This window comes from Phodopus roborovskii, unplaced genomic scaffold (genome assembly GCF_943737965.1).
Source record: "Phodopus roborovskii unplaced genomic scaffold, PHOROB, whole genome shotgun sequence".
Taxonomy (NCBI): Eukaryota; Metazoa; Chordata; class Mammalia; order Rodentia; family Cricetidae; genus Phodopus; species Phodopus roborovskii.
The window spans coordinates 21,802,238-21,823,190 of NW_026126558.1; the positions used below are offsets into that span (position 1 = coordinate 21,802,238).

Below are 20,953 nucleotides of genomic sequence, written 5' to 3' on the forward strand. Positions count from 1 at the left end.
CAATTCAGTGAGTATATTTTGTTTTCTGGGACTTGCTCTGTAGATGAGACTGGCCTGTCATTGTGCTCCTCCCCCCTCAGCATGGCTACTTCTCAGTATTTCAGTAGTATACCCACTGAAGAAAATGATACCCCTCTCCCTGTTGTTTTTTAAAGACTGTATTAGATACTTTACTGTTGCTGTAAAACACCATGACCAAGGCAGTTTACAAAAGAGAGAGTTTATTTGGGTTTAAGGTTTTAGAGGGATAAAAAAAACTTCATGGCCAAGTGGTGGCGGCACACATCTTTAATCCCATCACTGGGCGGGAAGGGGGGTGGTGGTAGAGGCAGGTGGATCTCTGAGTTCCAGGATAGTCAGGGCTACACAGAAAAACCCTGTCTTGGAAAAACAAAAGATCCATCATGGCAGGCAGGTATTATAGCAAGCTGCTAGAGCAGAAGATGAGGGCTCACATCTTTTGTGTGTGTGTGTGCGCACGTGTGCACATTGGTGTTTTGCCTGCATGTGTGTCTATGTGAAGGTGCTAGATTACCTGAAACTGGAGTTACAGCCAGCCTTGAGCCACCATGTGGGAGCAGAGAATTGAACCCTGGTCCTCTGGAAGAGCAGTCAGTGCTCTTAACCACTGAAACATCTCTGCAGCCCCCGTGGGAGCCTGAAGCAGCAGGATCACAAATACTATGCCATCCTGTGCTACATTGTGAGATCCTATTTCACCTGCCCCAAGTTACAGATGACAGACCTTGGGAACTAACAGCTTGAGAAACTGTCTTAGAACATAAGGACTCCAGCCATGCCAACTATTACTGTGGGACCATGAGCTATTCAAGTTTGTGTCTCTTGTCTTCAACGCTAATAAAAGTAGGTGACAGTATCTCCCTGGAGTGTATTGTGAGGAAAAACAATGTTTTTTCTTAGTGCCTGTGAGAGTCAGTGGGTATTGAAGCCATGAATAGGAGACTGAAGATTGGGATATGAAATGCTTTTAGGATTGGACCCTGTGGGTCTGAAGAAATTGGAAACAGAAGAAGAGAAAGAAGGTTTAAAACAATATCAGTTTAGAGAGCAGTGGGTGGAGGAAACTCGGTGGAGGAACAGACCACCTTCTTTCTTGTTCACTGTCTGGATTTCTTTTCCTATTTTTTTGTTTTCTCTCCTTCAGACAGTGTTTCTCTGTGTAACAGCTCTGGAACTAGCAGAGATCCTCCTGCTTCTTCCTCCCAAGTGCTGGGATTAAAGGTGTGCTGCATCACCATCACCACCCAGCTTAGTCTGGGTTTCTATTGCTGTGATAAAATGATGGCCAAGCGCAACTTGGGGAGGAAAGGGTGTGTTTGGTTTACACTTCCATTGCACTGTTCATCTTTGAAGAAGTCAGGACAGGATCTCAAGGCAGGAACCTGGAGGCAGTAGCTGATGAAGAGGCCATGGAGGAGAGCTGCTTGCTGGCTTTTCTCCATTTTTTTTCCTCTGCCTATTTTCTTATAGAACCCATCGTGGGCCTCACCCACAATGGACTGGGCCTTCCATCAATCACTAAGATATCGGAAGGCTGACCTGTAGCCTAATTTTATAGACATTTTCTCAATTGAGATTGCCTCATCTCAGATGAGTATAGCTTGTGTCAAGTTAACAAAACTAGCCAGTACTTAATATATTAAAACTTCTTTGTGCCAGGCGTTGGTGGCAAACACCTTTAATCCCAGCACTCGGGAGGCAGAGGCAGGCAGGTATCTGTGAGTTCGAAGCCAGCCTGGTCTACAGAGCTAGTTCCAGGTCAGGATCCAAAACAATACAGGGAAACAAAACAAAACAAAAAACTTCTTTTTAGCTGGGCACGGTGACAAATGTCTTTAATGTCAGCACTCAGTGGCAGGCAGATGTTGGAGTTCAAGACTAGTCTGGGGGCTAGGCTGGAAAGAGCAGTGGTTAAGAGCACTGGGCTGGTATCCTGGAGGTCCTAAAAGTGTCAGGAATTGGATCCATGTGGGGGCTCACAACTGACGGGAGATGCCATTATGTATATATGTTTCTCATACTGGTTAATGAATAAAGCACTGTTGGCCAATAGGAAAAACCGTACTCGTTACACACAACCTTCTATAATTGTAGTCTCATGGAAGCCAATGCCCTCTTCTGGTTTGCAGATGCAGATACAAACCCATATATACATAAAATAAACATAGGTTATCCCACCCAACTCACAAGAAGTGAGAAAAATGCCTTTTGTATGCATGTATGTGCTGAGCTTTGGCTCTAGGGCACAAAATCTTTTGGCCAGATGTCTGTTGACCTGGTGCTGAATAGAAAGTAAGTGGCACCCAGCCATTTGATATAAGAGAAACTTCAGTTCAGCCAGCTTTAGTCAGTATGCACACTGGCTATAAATTAACTTGCCACATATTTAATCTACAAGAAGCAAGAACTAAGAAAACAGCACAAAAAATGGATGGAAAGCTCTCTTCTGATAAGTACTTTTCTATAATCCATTAACTAGATCTGGCACGCCACTTGAGGTGAAAAGCAAAATCTATCTGTGATCCAAGATGGGGGGCATGGCACTTGTATTGCTGAACGTCTATGATGGCCCTGAAATTGGCCCTAGCTATAACTTGTGGGGTTAATGATTAGCCAGATGCTGTCTAACCTTTCCATAGGGCTGTGAGCAGCTCACCTGCAGAAGAATCCATCGAAAGCAGCATGTTCACTTTGCTCCTTGTGGCTGGGCTGGTGGTTCCTAGCCTAGTGACTTCTGCTATGAGCCAGAAGACAGATCCCCTAATTGGCTCTGAGGACCAGCCACTCTTTCGTGGATCCAATCAGCATGACTTTGCCATTGTGATCCATCCAGGAGACACAGAATGTTTCTGGCAATTTGCTGAACAGATGGGTTACTTCTATTTCAGCTATGAGGTGCGTGGAGGCCTCTGGCCATAGCTTTTATAAAGTGAGGTTTTTGATGAAGCCAAGATCTGGTTATCTATGATGCTGTGGTTGCCACTTGTGAATCAAATGGACCTTCAATTAGAGGGCAACTCTGGATGAGAGAGGTATGAAAACATATGGGTAGGTCTAGAATTAGAAGCTACAGCAGTGTGCTCACATCCAAGGGACAAAGTCATGCTTCTTCAGGAGAGGCAGCCTTCACTAGTTCTCTGATTTTAGGTGATTAAGAGAGCCAATACCTTCTAAAATAGGTATATATGCAGCACAGAGTTGGATGAAAAGGGCAATCAATAGATTTCAGATGAAACCACTTCAGTCAATGGTGTGGGGCCACTGTCTGCTCTTCCTGCCTCTTAATCCTAGCATACTAGAGAATAACCAACTGAAAGTTTGTCTGTGCAACCAGAAGGTTCTAATTTTTTTCTTTTTAAAGATTTATTTATTTTATGTATGAGTGCTCTCTCCATCTGCACGTACAACTTTATGCCAGAAAAGGGCTTCAGACCCCACTATAGATGGCTGTGAGCCACCATATGGTTGCTGCAAATACACCCTTCTGAGGTTAATATTAAAGTTAGAGGTTGTTTTGTTTTGTTTTAGGTTGTGGAGGCTCTCTGCGGAGACGGGGGTCTCATGTAGCCCAGGGTACAGCCAAGGAGGTGGCCTCACACTTGAGCCACAACCAAGGATGACCCTGAACTGATGATCCTCCTGCCTCCACCTTACAAGTGCTAGGACTACAGGTGTACACAGCATGCCCTAGTTTATGTGGTACTGAGCATCACACCCAGGACTTTGTGTATACTAGGCAAGTGCTCTATTAACTGAGCTGTAGCCCAGTTCTCTGTTTTTATCTAAGAAACCTGTTAGCTTTTTTTCTCTTTACTTTTTTTGAGATAGGATCTCAATATATGGGCCTTGCTGGGTGAGAATGCGCAAAATTCCTGCATTTCCCAAAGTGTGTGCTGCCGTACCCAGCCATAACTTTCTAATATTGGTTGGTTTACATAGTATTAAGTTGTTCTTACTCCACTGAAGGTCTTTTTTGTTTTGTTTTTCCAGACAGCATTTCTCTGTGTAGCTCTGGAACTTACTCAGTAGACCAGTCTAGCCTAGAACTCACAGAGAACTGCCTGCTTCTGCCTCCCAAGTGCTGGTATTAAAAGTGTGCACTACTGCCTAGCAAGCAATATTACTCTTATTCTGCTGAAATTAACCTTTTTGTAGTTATTTTGTTTTTCAAGACAGGATTTCTTTGTGTAGTCCTGGCTATCCTGAAACTGGCTGGCCTTGAACCCACAGATCTGCCTGCCTCTGCTTCCCAAGTGCTAGGATTAAAGTTGTGCTTCACTACACCTGTCCTAATTTATCAGTCTTTTATGGTCTGTTATACTAAACCAAAGCTACTCTTGAGCTTACTGTGAACAAGTGTCTAGGAGTGCTGTTTGCTTTGGGGAGGGGACTCTCAAGCAGCAAATATCCAAATCTAGGTCACTCCAGGGAGCTCAACCACCCAACTTCAGCCAGGAACTGCATGGCAACTGCATATGGTAGTAATCCATATCTGTGTGGCAGGTGACCTGCTTTCTTCCTCATCAGGGGAATTGTTTAGGTGACTATATCCTACATTCTGTGTGTGCCACTGCAGAACACTCATGTGACTCCACCGTGCCATCATGGTGGCAACTAAAAAAGCCACCTCAGTTTGAAGCTTCTACAAGAGGGCTGGGAGGGTGGCACACAGAGCTACTGTGCTGATGCTGTGGGGGGGTCAAGTCCATGCTAGTGTCTGAATGATGTAGGGATCTTTTCTATTCTTTTCTTTTAAATGGTGATGGAAGGTTCAGCTCACTTTTGGGATGTCACATGACCGACACATTGCTGCCACCATACATACTCCACAGGGTTTCCTTATTGACACATCCCAGGATGTTCGGGGCCAGATTAACTTCGCTACACAAGAGACAGGTCTGTATCTTCAGTTTCTATGAAATTGAGAAATAAGGGTTGCCCACACCTTTGATCACAACACTCAGGAGGCAGAAACAGTGGGAAATCTCTGTGAGTTCGAGGCCAACCTGATGTATAAGGAGAGTTCAATAAGTACAGCCAGTGCTGTCACACAAAGAAACTCTGTCCCAAACAGCAAAATAAAACAAAAATAATAATAAAATAAAATGAAACTCCAAACTTTTAGTCACCAAGCAGAACATTTTGTAGGGAATTACTCCAGTGAGAACACTTTTGTCCATAATGTGACAGTTTCTCCTAAGTTTTTTGTGTTTGTTTGGTTTTTGATTTTTCAAGACAATGTTTCTCTGTATAGCTCTGGTGGCTATACTGGAACTTGCTTTATAGACCAAGCTAACCTTGAACTCACAGATTCAGCTGTCTCTGCCTCTCCAGTGCTGGGATTAAAAGCATGTACCACCACTGCCCAGCAATTTTTCCTAGTTTCAAGTTCAAGATGTTACCCTCCAGTTTTAATAGTATACAAAGAATAAGCAAAGACACTATGCTTTCAACTTCAACACATACCTAGGATTGGCAAACAGAGGTCTGGAATCCCAGTACTCAGGAGGCAGAGGCAGGCAGACCTCTGAAATCAAGGCCAGCCTGATTGTCTGAGTTCTATTGCTTTGACAAACATGACCAAAGCAGTGGACAGGCAGGCATGTTGCTGAAGCAGTAACTGAGAGGTTATATCTGACCCACAACCATGAGGCAGAGAGGTATAGACTAGGCCTGGTATTGCTTTTGAAACCTCACAGCCCCACCCACAGTGACATACCTCCTCCAGCAAGGCTACACCTTCTAATCTTTCCCCAAATAGTTCGCAACTAGGGACCAAGCATTTAAATATATGATCCTATAGAGCCATTCTTATTCAAACTACCATACTGGTCTTCATAGTGAGACCCTATCTCAAAACAAAACAAAAAACAGTAAGTGTTGGAAGAAAAAAACATTTTTGTATCTAGTATAGGAGTAACATTTATCAAGTTGCTGTAAAGAACAGTGCCCCTTGTGTCAAAAAAAGGTCCTATGATCTAAATAGGTGCTACAGTAGTAATTTTGAAACCCGGGAACAAACTACAGGTGGTAGTGAATGACTATCATCCCAGCATTTCAAATGCTGAGGTATGAGAATTCTGGGTTCAAGACCAGGCTGAGCTACATAGTGAGACCCTGCCGCCTCAAACTAAAAAATAAAACAAGCTGGGCAGTGGTGGGACACATCTTTAATCCTAGCACCTTGGAGGCAGAGGTAGGTGGCTTTCTGTGAGTCTGAGGCCAGTCTGGTCTACAGAGTAAATTCCAGGACAGCTAGAGCTACACAGAGAAACCCTGCCTCACACCCCTCTAAAAAACAAAACCACACACACACACACCCCCCCCCCAAACAAACTGGTGAACAGCTATGACTAGGAGAACTTTAAGACTGGGTGGGATGCTGGGTGGTGGTGGCACACACTTTTAATCCCAGCAATTGGCAGAGGCAGGCAGATCTCTGTGAGTTCAAGACTAGCCTGGTCTACAGATCGAGTTCTAGGACAGGCTCCAAAGCCACACAGAGAAACCCTGTCTCGAGGGAAAAAACAAACAAAAAGACAGAGTGGGACACTTAAAACATGGTAATGAGATCTAGGAATTCCCACAGGTTTCTATCAGCTTTGTCTAAAAAATGAGCAGAATCGCTTCAGTTCTATACAAGTGTATCTCAACTTTGGAGTCTTCTATGAGGGGCCTGAAATGGATCACAAAGAGAATCAAAGGAAACAGCTGAACGATACCCTGGATGCCATTGAGGTAATGGGATTAGCATTCCTGGGGTATAGCCTGAAAGACTCATGATAAAAACAAAATAGGGGAGAGGAGCTGAACCCTTCAGTTCAGCATTATGCAGCATGGCACCACTGTTTGGTGTCAAGGCCTGGGCAAACAATGGCTAACAGATCAATCTATCCCACTGCCTCTTTTCATATATATTCACAAACTTGTGCATTTACCCCTGGTGCCTAGAGCAGAACAATCTCATGTCCCTGAAACTCTACACATCCTGACTGCCCCCATTCCCTCCAGAATCACCCAATGCTAGAATCACTGTAGAACTGTTCCTATGATTTTCTGTTTGAAGTTGTATGTAAACAGAATCATACATGTAGCTTTGTGGTAGCTTCTTTCACGAAGCATGGCTTCTGCTTGTTTGAGACAAGGTCTTACTATGCATCTTTGGCTGGCCTTGAACTCACAGAAACCAACCTGTCTCTTTAGTGCTGAGAGTAAAGGCATGTGCCACCATACCCAGCTTGATTATTTACTTATTTGGTTTTTTTAGACACTATCTTGTGTAACAGCTCTGGCTGTCCCAGAACTCACTCTGTAGACCAGTCTGGCCTTGAACTCAAGAGATCTGCCTGCCTCCACCTCCCAAGTGCTGGGATTAAGGGTGTGCACCAACTGCCCCTCTTTGATTACTTTTTTTTTCTTTTTTTCTTTTTTTCTTAAAAAAAAAAAAAAAAAAACAGGGTCTCATAGGCAGAAACAGGTGGATCTCTGAGTTTGAGCCAACTCTACAGAGTGAGTTCCAGGACAGCTGGAGCTATGTAGATAGACTGTGTCAGAAAACAAACAAAATTAAGCATCTCTTTATATGCTTATTGACCATTTTGTAGATTTTTGAGAAAATGTCTACTGAGATCCTTTGCTGGTGGCTGGGAATGTACCTCAGTACTAGTTAGCCCTTGCTAGGTGTTTAGCAGCATCAGCACTATAAGTAGAAAAGAGGTGTGTGGGGAAGTCATCGTTTTCTTAAAAGCTCCTTGTAAGTTTTCCTTTGGATTCTGGGTGAAAGCCTCTGACTAGACAAGTGATCTGCATATCTCTTCTCCCATCACTTTGTCTCCTTGGCACACAAAAGCTTTTGTTCTGTAAATCTAAATCTTACTGGAACAGAGCCATGTTCATTTGTCAGTTACACATCATTTATGACTGCTTTTGTGCTATAATGGCAAAATGTGGGACTCATAAGAGACATCTGCAAAGATATTTCTTTATAAGCCTAGCAAGAGTCTGTAGGGAGAAGACATCAATTAGGAGGGCAATGACAGTCATTGTTCCAGAACTATTTCTGGCACTGACAACGGCTTATACCCATAACTCAATAGAGTAGATCAGGAATCAAAGTTATCCTTGGCTACAGTGTAAGGCCAACCTGGGCTACATGAAAAGTAGCTTAGTAAGAGTGTTTACCTCAAATGTGCAAGGCTATGTGTTTAGGGTACAAGGCTGAGAATTTTGTAGATACTAGGCAATCCTTCTTACTACTTAGGTACATCCCAAGCCCCCATCCATACCTCCCAACTTTAAAACTACCCCAGCAAATCTTTTTAAATACAGCCAAAGTATCATTTTTTGTTTGTCTGTGTAACACCTCTGGCTGTCCTGGAACTCAGAGATCCACCTGCCTCTGCCTCCTGAGTGCTAGGATTAAAGGCCTTTTATTATCAACTGCTACAGGAGTGTTGAATGTCAGAATCTCGAATAACGTGACTTTGGTAACTTACCTTAGTGCAGGTAAGGCCCAGACGGCAGCCAGAGCAGTTTTCCTTATTCCCACAGGACAGTACACGAAAGGTTCAGAACAATGTCTTTCACATGTGGCGCTACTACAACTTCGCCAGGATGAGAAAAGTGGCTGATTTTTTCCTTCTCCAGTCCAACTACACCTATGTGAACTGGTGGTCTGCAGCTCAGAGCCTTGCTATTGTTCTTTCTGGGGTCCTTCAGGTGTATTTCTTGAAACGTCTTTTCATTGTCTCAACTGCTGACACAAGGCCAAGGTGCTAATGTATAGCTTTAATAAACCAGCTTTTCTGGGGAAAGACAAATCTATTTGTGTTCATCAGTAAATGGAAATGGCAATAATAAAAACTGAGTTCTGATGCTGATTATCCTAAAATATGTATTAAATGTTAAAACTTAAATGCAGTGTTTTGGAGAGAGGGTTTCAATGTGTAGCCTTGGCTGGGCTACAGCGTGCTGTGTAGACCCAGCTGGCCTCAAGAAACTCACTTGTCTCTGCCTCCCCACTGCTGCCAAGGTGTGTACTACCACCCCCAGCTTAAAATACCATTCTGTTCAGCTGTCCCTTAACCTTCATGGATCCCACTTAGATGTTAATGGAAAACCTTCTGAAAGGGAGTTCTGAAGTAGCTCAGTTGACAGAGTACCTGCTTTGCATGCAGCAGCCCTGGCTTTGTTCTCTAGCCCCACACCTGTCAGAGTAGTGGCACACAGGCCTGAACCCTAGTACCCCAAAGGTGGAAGCAAAGATGAGTCCCAGCCAATTCAAGCCCCTATCTCAATGTAAGCTAAAAAGCTCTGAAAGAGTTTAAAACAATACGTCAAAACCTAATTTTTGTGTCTTTAGAAACTTTTAAATCCATTGTATAGGACTATGAAGTTCAGCATTCCCTCCTACTTTGTCCCAGAGACTGAACTCAACATTAGTCTTGGTGGCACATGCCCTTATCCACTCTACCAGCCTACCCACGGAGCTATCCTGCTGGCTCTATGGTGCCTTTCTGTGGTTGAAAACATTTTACTTTAAAGGATATTACCTTTGGAAATGAGGTGTAGTGACATAGACCTATAATATCACTTGAGAGGCTTAGACAGCCTGACTACATAGTTGTTTCAGACCAATGTGAGACCCTGTCACAGAAAATAAAAAAGATGATATGTGGTGGTGTTGGTGCTCACCTTTGACCCAGAACTCAGGAGACAGAGGCAGGAGGATCTCTGTGGGTTTGAAGCCAGTCTGACTCCAGGAAAGCCAGGGCTTTAAAAACAAAAAAGCAGAGAAACCCACTCTCCAAAAACAAAACAAAAAAATAAACAAAAAAAGTTATTTTGAGCCCAGTGTGGCAGTTTACCCATCTAATTCCAACACTTTTGAGGAAGATGGATCTTTGTGAGTTCAAAGCCAGCCTGGTCAAGTTCAGAGCCTGTTTCAATTAATAGTAATGTAACAAAAATATTTCAACATGGGCAGGGAAGATGGCGCAGCAATTAAGAGCCTTCCTTTTAGAAGACAGGGATTTGGTTTCCAACACCTACACAGAGAAGGCTCACAACTGCCTTTAACTCCTACTCCAGGGAATCTAATCCCTCTTTTGGCCTCTGAGGACACTGGCATCCAAGTGGAATATACTCACACAGACACACAATTTTTTTTATTTTGAGACAGGATTTCTCTACACAGCCCCAACTGTCCTGGAACTCACTATGTAGACTGCTGGCCTTGAGCTCAGAGATCCACCTGCCTGTCTCCTGAGTGCTGAGATTAATGGTGTATGCCACCATGCCTGGAACACATAGTTTTTAAAAATGGGAGTTGGAGAGATAGTTTGATGGTTTTTAAGAGCACAGACCACTCACTCTTGGAGAAGACACAGTTCCAAAGACCCCCCACATTAACTCACATACATCTGCAACTCTAGTTTCAGGGAATCCAAGACTCTCCAGACCTCCACATCACAGTACACAAGTATACATACATACATACATGCTGACAAAACATTGACACACATATACACACACAAAAAAAATACATCTAAAACACTTTAAAAAACCTATTTCAGTATTTATTCCACACCTATTTGCCAGACCTATGCTAGATGCTTTATAATCATTATTTTTAATTACGAATACTGGTACATTGATGAGTGAAGGTATTTTTCCAATTTTGTCTGTTTTGGCTTGTTTTCTTTTTGTCTGGCCAGGAATGCCCCATGTAGACCATGCTGATTTTGAATACATCTGCCTCTGCCTCCCCACTGCTGGAATTAAAAGTATATCACCACATTTATCAGTTTCATACTTTTTTCCCTTTCCCCTTTTAACAAAGGAAGAATAAAGCTTATCCAGTATTGGAGTAACTTGTCCAATACCAGACAACTGGCAGGCAGCAGAATTGAGACTTGAGTACAGGTTCTTCCACACCATACACCACTTACCACCAAGAAAAATAGTTGAGTTCCATCCATAACTTTTTACTAAATTTCACTGGTAAAAATCATAGGCATAGCCAGGTGTTGGTGGTGCTCACCTTTAATCCCAGCACTAGGGGATCGAAGGCAGGCAGATTTCCATGAGTTCGAGGCCAGGTAGTCTACATAGTTCCAGGACAGGCTCAAAAACAATACAGAGAAACCCTGCCTTGAAACCCGCCCCCACCTCAAAAAAAAAAAAAAAAAAAAAAAATATAAAATATATATATATATATATATGAATAGCCTACTATCCTTATATGGCTGTTTCTATCTTTAATGGTATCAATAAAATAATACCATTAGTCTGCTATGCTATTACTGGAGGAAAAGTGTTATCACAGATAACAGTAAAACTGCTCCTATCCTCAGTGCAGTAACTTAGAGCTCGTTATCAGAACAAGTCTGCTGATTCAAACAAAAAAGATACAGATAGAGACTACAAAAACTATTTACTCACACAAACACTTGACAGGTTTTGGTTTGTTTAGATTTTTGACACAGGGGGTCTCACTATGTACCCTAGGCTAGCCTTGAACATGCCAAGTAGCCCACTATATTTGTGGTCCACCTGCTTTTGCCTCTAGAGGGCCTGAAACCCTATTTTTGAGTCATCTGTGTTGAGTAAGAATCGAAGTTGCATATACCAGTATCCAAATTTGACATGGTGATGTCTGCACACATTGGAAACAAAGCTAAGTCCTCATACAGCAGAAAGTTCTTGGGATGCCTATACTAAGTTAATGTTTCTTCATGCCGTACATATTCCCCAATGTCTGCTTGATGAAACACCACAATTGCCATGGGGTCCACTTTTCTGCAGTCTTGAGTAGACTTTGCTGCCACCCCAAAGCCCTAGAATTGAAAGAACAACACTAATTCACTCACTAAAAAACAAACAAAAACCTGCATCAAAACAGTTATATCTCTGAGAACTCCAAAGGGTGCTGAGAAGTTAAGTCTCCCAGTACACAGACCAAAACAACATCCTTTTCAGAAGGTACCCGGTATCTGTGATGGCTACCATCTCTACTCACCAAAGGAATGTCTGCCATGGAGTAAACCACTACTCCCTGGTACTGAGAAGTATTTTCAGTGATTCGACCCAGACCCGATTTCAACACATGGTTTCCATACAAGAAGGACTGCTCTGCTCCAGGCTTTATCCACACTTTATACTGAAAAAGGGTTAGAAATCAAGAGATAGGAATGCTAGTAGGTAGACTGGCTGCTGCTTTTGTGTTTAAGGAGAGGTGGGGAAACAGGCAAGCAGACATGCTCCCTTTAAACTGTTTGGACCAATCTTTCTATCTTTTGCCATGGAGTCCCTTCCTCGACTCTACATCTTAACACTATGAGCAACTTAACAGTTTTGGGGGTTTTGTATGTTTATTTTTGGGCCCCAAGATCAATCTCATCACAGGCACTTATCTCTACTTTCTGATCACCAGCTGACACTGTGGAGGCCTCTCTGTTTTACTACAGTCAGCTAGGCTACGCAGCTACACCTACAAACATCTCCTACTGACGCTGTCAGGAACTCGAAAGAAATGAATCTGTGCTCTTGACTTCATCCCCGATGACAAAATGGAAGAGCGGCCCCACTTACCTTGGCATAGGGTGCAAGGTAATCGAGAGCTGTAACGTGCAACCGGAACTTGTGGGTCTTGGTAAACTTCCCAAAACACGTCCCCAGTGACACCAGCTTATCCCCGGAGATGTTGGCGGCCAGCTTCAGGATCATCTCACTACAAGGTCGAGGAGGAAGGATGCTGGTGACGGCCTCTGTGGGACGCAGGCCTCCAGCCCAGGAGCCGGTGCGCACCAAGCCCCACCTCGCCTCACCTCACATAGTACACTCGGTCGTTGTGCAGCCGGAAACAGTAGGTGCCGTCGGGCCTGTCCACCAGGAGCTGTAGGTTCTCCCCGATGCTGAGAGCAAAAAGAAGACTGGCGGTTACGCCGGAGCCGTCCTGCCCCAGTGCCGCGCGCGTCCCCGCTCCCCGCAGCCCGCCCCTCGTCTGCCTCTCAGGACCCTACTATTTCGCAATCTTCTCAAACATTACTCGGGTCTCTTCTTCAGTCAAGGGCCTCATTTTCCCGCCAGCTTGACTCCCGGTATCCTCGTGCCCGGAGAGGCGGAAACGGAAGTCACCTCACCCGGCTTCCTGGCAACACCAAAGCTTGCCTCTCTAGCCCGATGCCGCGTGTTCTCTATGTTAGTGCCACCTAGCTTGGAGGACCTTAGGGGGCCGCAAAGCCGGCTAGGTGAGAAGCCATAGAAAAAGGAAATGCTTCTTAACTGTTTCCGGTCCCAGGCGCTACAGCGGCGCCCTCGCGGGCCTGGAGAGGAAGTGACGGCGTTGCTGGAAAGATGGCAGCTGCTGTGACTCTCCGGTCCTCCGCCCCTGCTCCGGCCGCGGCGACGGCCACAGCAGCCGCGCTGGGGGAGGTAGAAGATGAGGGACTTTTGGCGTCGCTGTTCCGCGACCGCTTCCCTGAGGCCCAGTGGCGTGAGCGACCTGACGTGGGCCGCTACCTCCGGGAGTTGAGCGGCTCGGGGCTGGACCGGCTGCGGCGCGAGCCCGAGCGCTTGGCGGAGGAGCGGGCCCAGCTGCTGCAGCAGACGCGCGACCTAGCCTTCGCCAATTACAAGACGTTCATTCGCGGTGCTGAGTGCACCGAGCGCATCCACCGTCTCTTTGGCGACGTGGAGACGTCCCTCGGTCACCTACTCGACCGTTTGCCCAGCTTTCAGCAGAGCTGCAGGTGCGGCTGGCCTAATGCTGAGGGTCCCAAATCTGTAACTAACAGGACGCCAGGAGGCTAGACATAGCTGCCCCTTACACAGAGCACTCTCCTGAACGCCTTGTTAATGCCCTTAAGTTTCACCACAGCCATCTAGGTAGGTGCCGTCATTGTTATTTTACAGACGAGGAAGTCAAAGTGAAGTGACTTGTCCAAGAACACAGCTAGTAAGTTTCCAAGTCAGAATTGAAAGCCAGGAGTCCACCACTCCCCCATAGGCTGTTGTACTAAACAATAATAAAAATCCAGCCAAACTTGTTAACACAAGCTGTGATTCCAACACTTGTATCGCAAAGTCATCATCCAAGTCTGTGTTTTGAGTTCAGGCCAGCCCGAGCTCATGAGACACTGTATCAAAACAAACAAAAATCTATATAAAGCAGTTCATTGGGCCTGACATAGTTAACATTACGTAAATGTCAGCTTAATATACGCACCTTTATTGTTAGGAATATTCAACAGCTTGGGCTGGAGGCTATTTGCTTTGAAACTTCCATTGATATGAGGCTGACCGACATGAAAATCCTATTTGGGGGCATCATAGATCGTCAAAAGCATTTTCTTTTTCAGCTATAGGTCCTTAGTCTGTTTAACCTCAGTTCTGTTATCCAGTTGTGCTTTATGTGACTCAAGTTCAGTTTTCTTTAGAGCTTTTGGATATTTAAAATAGATTTTGTACCCTGTGTGCCTGAAGAGATTCAGGACTTCATCAAGCCAGTTTCTGGAATTACTATAGGGAAGTGGAGAAAGTTAAAGTGGAAGGGCAAGGGCAGCACATCACATTAAGAGCTACGGGAGTCTTAGGGCAAGAGTGGCTTGTAGGCTAGTTGCTGCTCTACTAGGGAAATACTAATAGCTATTAAAAATATGTGTGAGTGTTTTACCTGCATGTATGTCTGAGCACCATTTGTGCCCAGGGATGCCAGAAGGGGATGTCAGATCTGCTAGGACTGGAGTGGTTATGAGCCACTTGATATGTGTACTAGGACCTGAACCTGAGTCCCCTGCAAAAGCAGTGATTGCTGAGCCAGCCCCAGCAATGGCTAGTAAGGAATTTATTTACTGTTTTTATACATTTACTTTGGGGCAGATCCTGTGTATTTCATAAATGTCTTTTGCTTCTGCAAGACAGGATTTCTCTGTGTAGCCTTAGCTGTCCTGGAACTCCCTCTATAGACCAGACTGGCCTCAAACTCAGGTATCTGCTTGCCTCTGCCTCCTGAGTGCCCAGATTAAAGGTGTAGGATACCACTGTCAAACAGCCTCATACATGTCATCTTTTCATGCCTTTGTGAAATGGGTCTTCTTACTTTTAACCAATGAAGAGACAGGTCCAGGAAGGGAAAGTACCTTGCCATAACTTAGTCCTTCTCCATGAGACCTCGACCAAATGTGACAATCCTTGCAGCCAGTCCAGATCTCAAGCCATTTTTTAAAATTACATGGAGATAGATGGGTGCTGCCATGTGCATGTGGAAGTCAGAAGACAACTGTAGGAGTAGGTTCTCCTATTATGTAAATCTAGGGAATCAAACTCAGGTCACACTTGTTGGCAGGCACCACAAACCTTTACCCACTGAACCATCTCGACTCCATATAAGCCATCAGTTAATGATGTGTTCTTGAGGAGTTTCTTAAACCTTGAGTTAAAAATTTTTTCAAGGGGCTGGAAAGAGGGCTCAGTGGCTAAGAACACTGGCTGCTTTTCCAGGAGATCTGGGGTTCAACTCCCAGCACCCACATGACTGCTTGGAACTGTCTAACTCCAGTTCTAGGGGATCTGACACCCTCACACCAATGCACATAATAATGTTAATTAAAGTATTAAAAAAAAGTTTCCTTAGCCAGGAGTTAGTGGTACACACCTTTAATCCCAGCACTCAAGAGGCAGAGGCACACAGATCTGTGAGTTTGAGGCTAGACTGGTCTATAGAGAGTTACAGGACAATCGGCTATGCACAGAAACCCTGTCTCCAAAAAAAAAAAAAAAAAAAAAAAAAAAAAAAAAAGAGTTACAGGTTTGATGTGAGGATTTTGAAAGAGAGTCTTAGAGTCTTAACCATGTGTTCCTGGTTTGGAACGCACTATGTAGAAAAAGCCATGAACTCATCAGCCTCAGCCTCTGGGAAGATGAGCTTAGAGTGTATATCACCACACTCAGCACTGTGTTAAGATTTTAAATGAATCAGGTAAACAAAACAATGAAGAAATATATTTTCCAACTGGTTCTAGGAACTTTGTGAAAGAAGCTGAGGAGATCAGCTCTAACCGCCGGATGAATACCCTGACTCTAAACCGGCACACAGAAATCCTGGAGATTTTAGAGATTCCCCAGCTTATGGACACCTGTGTCCGAAACAGCTATTATGAAGAGGCCCTGGAGCTTGCAGCCTATGTGCGACGACTGGAAAGGAAATACTCCTCCATCCCTGTCATCCAGGTAGCCCACTTGCCCTGAGGGCCCTCAAGCTGATGATCTTGTAATTATTAGTTCTGTGATTATGACTAAGCTTTTAAGTAGAAACCTTTGCTTATTTCATATCAATTTCTGCTAGCCAGGGAAGCTGAACAGAAGATATTGGCTTACTTATTCAATGATCTTTTTTGTTGTTGTTTTGGGTTTTTGTTTTGTTTTGTTTGAGACAGGGTTTCTTTGTAGCTCTGGCTGTCCTAGAACTCACTCTGTAGATCAGGCTGACCTCTGCCTCCCTATTACTGGGATTAAAGACATATACCCCCACCACCTGGCCAAAGATCATATTACTCACGTGCCAGATACTGATTTAGGTACTAGTAATACCATGTGAACAAAGTATTCAAGGCCATGGCTCTCATGAAATTTCTATTCTAGTGAACGTCTGATACTTGACAGATAATGATAAATGTCTGAAGGAATAACCCAGAGAAAGCCAGGCGTGATGGGATATGCCTGTAAAACCAGCTCCTGGAAGGTGGAGGCAAAAGGATCAATCAGGAGTTCAAGGCCATCCTTAGGTACTTAGTGAGTTTTGAGGCCAGCTTGCTCAAATTCTGTTTTAAAAAGACAAAAATAAAATGAAATGAATTGTGGGCTTAGGAAGGGTTGTTAGAGTGTTGCTTTGCTAGCATGATCAGGATGAGAAAGAACCAGTACTTGAAAATCTAGGGAGAGAGCAAAATAGGAAGTAGAAGAGGCAATACAGAGTGAGGTGGAAAGAAACTGGAGTGTTTCAGGTGTTCCAAACCAGCCACTATTACTGTACTATAATGGAGAAAGGCTGGGGGCATTAAGAAGCTGATGAAACTGGAGAATCAGGCAGGGCCTCAAGATAAACAGTTTGTAGTTTGCCGATTTTGATGAAAAATGCTAGGACAATTTTGACCAAGAAAGTTAGTTATGCAAGCAGATCTCTGTAAACTTCAGGTGTAAGCTTTACAAATCTGTTGTATGTCAAGAAAGCCTACAGTGTCCATGGTTAGTAGGATGGGTTCCAAAATATTTTCCCCAGTGTGTTGTGACTCAGTATGTCTATATTGTCAGGGCATTGTAAATGAAGTACGTCAGTCCATGCAGCTGATGCTCAGCCAGCTGATCCAGCAACTGAGAACCAACATCCAGCTCCCAGCCTGCCTGCGTGTCATTGGCTATCTAAGGCGCATGGATGTCTTCACTGAGGCTGAGCTGAGGGTGAAGTTTCTTCAGGCCCGGGATGCTTGGCTTCGCTCCATCCTGACTGCCATCCCTAATGATGATCCTTATTACCATATCACAAAAACCATTGAGGCCTGCCGGGTCCACCTCTTTGATATCATCACCCAGTACCGTGCCATCTTCTCAGATGAAGACCCCTTGCTCCCACCTGCCATGGGAGAGTACACTGTGAATGAGGGTGCCATCTTCCATGGCTGGGTGCTACAGAAAATCTCACAATTCCTGCAGGTGTTAGAGGCTGACCTTTCCCGGGGTATAGGTGGCCGCTTGGACTCTCTGCTGGGCCAGTGCATGTACTTTGGGCTGTCCTTTAGCCGGGTAGGGGCTGATTTCCGGGGCCAGTTGGCTCCTGTTTTCCAGAGGGTGGCAATCAACACTTTCCAGAAGGCTGTTGAGGAAGCAGTGGAGAAATTCCAGGATGAAATGACTTCCTACACCCTCATCTCGGCTGCAGCCATCCTGGGCAGCAGTAACATGCCTACTGCAGTGCCAGCCGCACAACCAGGGACATTGCAGCCACCGATGGTACTCTTAGACTTCCCACCTCTTGCCTGCTTTCTCAACAACATTTTGGTTGCTTTCAATGATCTGCGTCTCTGCTGTCCTGTGGCCCTAGCACAGGATGTGACTCAGGCCTTGGAGGATGCTCTTGCTAAGGTGGGTAATTTTCTGCTACCTTGGTCTGCCTTTGTTAGCAGCCATTCAGGCTTTTGTATTAAACCAGTCCATGTAACCATGGTGCCTGCTGACTATGAGAGGTTTAGTGTGGTCTTAAGCGTTTTTCTGGTAGCGCATCTCTGATGATTGATCACCCTATGTGGGGATGATCGTAGAAGCTATGAAGTAGAGTACCTGTGGCAATCATTCGGCATGCAGTCTATTGCTTGATATCAGATTCCCTAGAACTCAGCAGCTTTAAATAGTACATATATCATCCAGTATCTGTGAACCAGGAATCCAGGTACACTGTCTCTGGGTTTTCTGTTCAGGGTCTCACAGGCTATATTTAAGCTGGATCTCCCAGTGTCTGTTGGAGTTAGAGTTCTGAGCTCCATTAGAGTCTCATTCCAGTTGTCACGTGCCATTCTGTGCCATTGGAAAAGTTATGGAACTGAGGTCCTCAGTTCCTAGAGGTCATCTACCGAAGACAGCTCACAATGTGTATGTTTCTTCCTCAAGGCCTTAAGGAGAGCATCCCACTTGTTTTTCATGATGATCCTCTGCTAGAACTGGAAACTATACCAGAACATAACAGGCTGGGTCATAAATCCACCAATGAAGTGACACAATAGTGACTATTGACCACATTGCTGAATGTGAACAAGATAGCAATGAAATGTACAGCTGGGGATGAATAACTTTCTTCTTTTGTTGTTCAAGACAGGGTTTTTCTGTGTAGTCCTGGCTGTCCTGGAACTCACTCTGTACAGCAAGCTGGCCTCAAGCTTACAGAGATCCACCTGTCTCTGCCTCCTGAGTGCTGGGACTAAAGGTGTGCACCCTGACCACCTGGCTATGAATGAACTTTCTTCATGCTGCATTTTTGTGCTGTTCCACATAGTCAGCAGCAGTAGACTTCCTCTGGTTGATTGTTGTCACTCTTGTCTTGTAGGTAACCAAAACAATCCTGGCATTCCATCGTGCTGAAGAGGCTGCATTCAGCAGTGGGGAGCAAGAAATCTTTGTCCAGTTCTGCACTGCCTTCCTGGAAGACCTTGCTCCCTATTTGAACCGCTGTCTTCAAGTCCTTTTCCCACCAGCTCAGATAGCCCAGACTCTAGGTAAGAGAAAGGAAAGGTTTTTTAATTTTTTACCTACTTGTTTTGTTTGTTTGTTTGTTTGTTACAGGATCTGTATAGTTCAGGCTGACCTGGAACTCAAAGATCTGTTTTCCTCTATCTCTCCAGTGCTGGTATTAAAGGCATGAACCATGACACCTAGCTCTGGTTTTCTTTTAGGACTTTTATTAATATTATTATTATTATTGGTTTTGGTTTTTGTGATTTTATTATTATTGTTGTTGGCTTTTTGAGACAGGGTTTCATTATAATATAGCCCTGGCTGTCCTGGAACTCACTCAGTATACCAGGTTGGCCTCAAACTTAAAAGATCCTCCTGAATGGCTGGGATTAAAGGTGTGTGCTACTACTGCCTGGCCTAATTTTATTGTTTCTAATTATGTATTCATGTAAAATCTGTGTATGTTAATATCTTTTTAAATCTCTTATAGCTGGCCTTGAATTTGGCATGTAGTTGAAGCCATTCTTGAACTTCTGGTCATCCTACTTCTAACTTCCAGGGGTTGGGGTAAGAAGTTTTAGATGGGGTGGGGTGGTGATGCACACCTTTAATTGCAGCATTTGGGAGGCAGAGGCAGGAAGATCTGACTTCGAGGCCAGCTTGGGCTACAAAGTGAGTTTCCAGGACAGGCTACACAGAGAAACCATGTCTTGAAAATAAAACAAAAATCCCTCATTGGGCTTGGTAGCACAGGCCTTTAATCTCAGCATTTGGGAAACAGGAGACAGGTGGATCTCTGAATTGGAGGCCTGCTTGTCTAGGTAGTGAATTCCAGGATAGCCAGTGCTATGTAGAGACCCTGTTTCAAAAAATAAAAATAAGACGTTATATCTTATGGAGTTGGGTGAGGGGAGGCACAGCTTCTCTCAGGCAGTGGGTCAGTGATGACCTTCACTAAGGTAGCTGTTCTTGGCTTAGCACTTTCTCTTGTGTCTATCTATGCCAGGGTCCCAGTGTCTCCTGGCTCCACCCACTTTACTGTGGGCGCCAGTGTAAGTCGTTCCATATGTTCTTGCTGTATTGGAATATGTAATTGTGTCAGTTCTTTACTGTGAGTGTGCCCCCCCCCCGGTGTCTGCATTGAATTTAATGACTTCTTTCCATTTCATTTTTCATTTTCATGTGAGTCAGGCATTTCACCCACCCAGCTCTCCAAGCACAGAAACCTTGGGCATGTGAACATCAGCGCCATTCAGGAACCTCTCGCCTTTATCCTGCCTAAGAGAGAGACAGTCTTCTCTCTAAATGACCAGGAGATAGTACCCGACCTCGTGGCCCCAGCTGTTTCTATGGAGCAACCTAGCCTGGAGCCAGTTACTTCAGCGTCCCCTGAGGGCGGGTCAGAGAGGGAAGAAGCAGGGGAACCGCTGCCTGTGGAGCCAGTGGAGGGAGAGCCGCTGGATGGAGAGCCGCTGGATGGAGAGCCGCTGCAGCCCCCGAGTGAGGAGCCCTAGGCGTTCCCTGCACCCAGGCTGGCAAGCAGCACTAAAGGCACAGTGCTGTCGGCGGCATCTGGAGAGGGAAGGTCGCTGCGTGTGTGGAAGCTGAGACAGCTTTGCCTAGGATTTCGCGGGGCACTTTGGTACGTGGGAGCTTTAATAAAGCCAACCGACTATCGCCACCTGGCTGCTGTCCCTGATGACGAATGCTC

At 44.8% G+C, this 20,953-nt stretch overlaps 3 protein-coding genes across 3 annotated transcripts; 2 read left to right on the plus strand and 1 right to left on the minus strand.

The window, feature by feature from the left end:
- Positions 1–2,666: 2,666 nt before the first annotated feature.
- On the plus strand, positions 2,667–8,823 carry Tmed6 (transmembrane p24 trafficking protein 6). Its single transcript, XM_051201466.1, has 4 exons — positions 2,667–2,916; positions 4,791–4,917; positions 6,611–6,759; positions 8,572–8,823. The coding sequence occupies exons 1-4, from the start codon at positions 2,704–2,706 to the stop codon at positions 8,797–8,799; spliced, it is 717 nt and encodes a 238-aa protein (XP_051057423.1). The 5' UTR covers positions 2,667–2,703; the 3' UTR covers positions 8,800–8,823.
- A 2,609-nt stretch (positions 8,824–11,432) lies between these two features.
- Nip7 (nucleolar pre-rRNA processing protein NIP7) lies at positions 11,433–13,208 on the minus strand. Its single transcript, XM_051201469.1, has 5 exons — positions 13,044–13,208; positions 12,849–12,935; positions 12,613–12,751; positions 12,041–12,181; positions 11,433–11,858 (listed from the first exon to the last, which is right to left on the minus strand). Exons 1-5 carry the CDS (start codon positions 13,097–13,099, stop codon positions 11,739–11,741), a joined length of 543 nt encoding a protein of 180 aa, XP_051057426.1. The 5' UTR covers positions 13,100–13,208; the 3' UTR covers positions 11,433–11,738.
- A 134-nt stretch (positions 13,209–13,342) lies between these two features.
- Cog8 (component of oligomeric golgi complex 8) lies at positions 13,343–20,923 on the plus strand. Its single transcript, XM_051201455.1, has 5 exons — positions 13,343–13,772; positions 16,044–16,251; positions 17,332–18,159; positions 19,115–19,283; positions 20,434–20,923. The coding sequence occupies exons 1-5, from the start codon at positions 13,378–13,380 to the stop codon at positions 20,754–20,756; spliced, it is 1,923 nt and encodes a 640-aa protein (XP_051057412.1). The 5' UTR covers positions 13,343–13,377; the 3' UTR covers positions 20,757–20,923.
- The last annotated feature ends 30 nt before the right edge of the window (positions 20,924–20,953 follow it).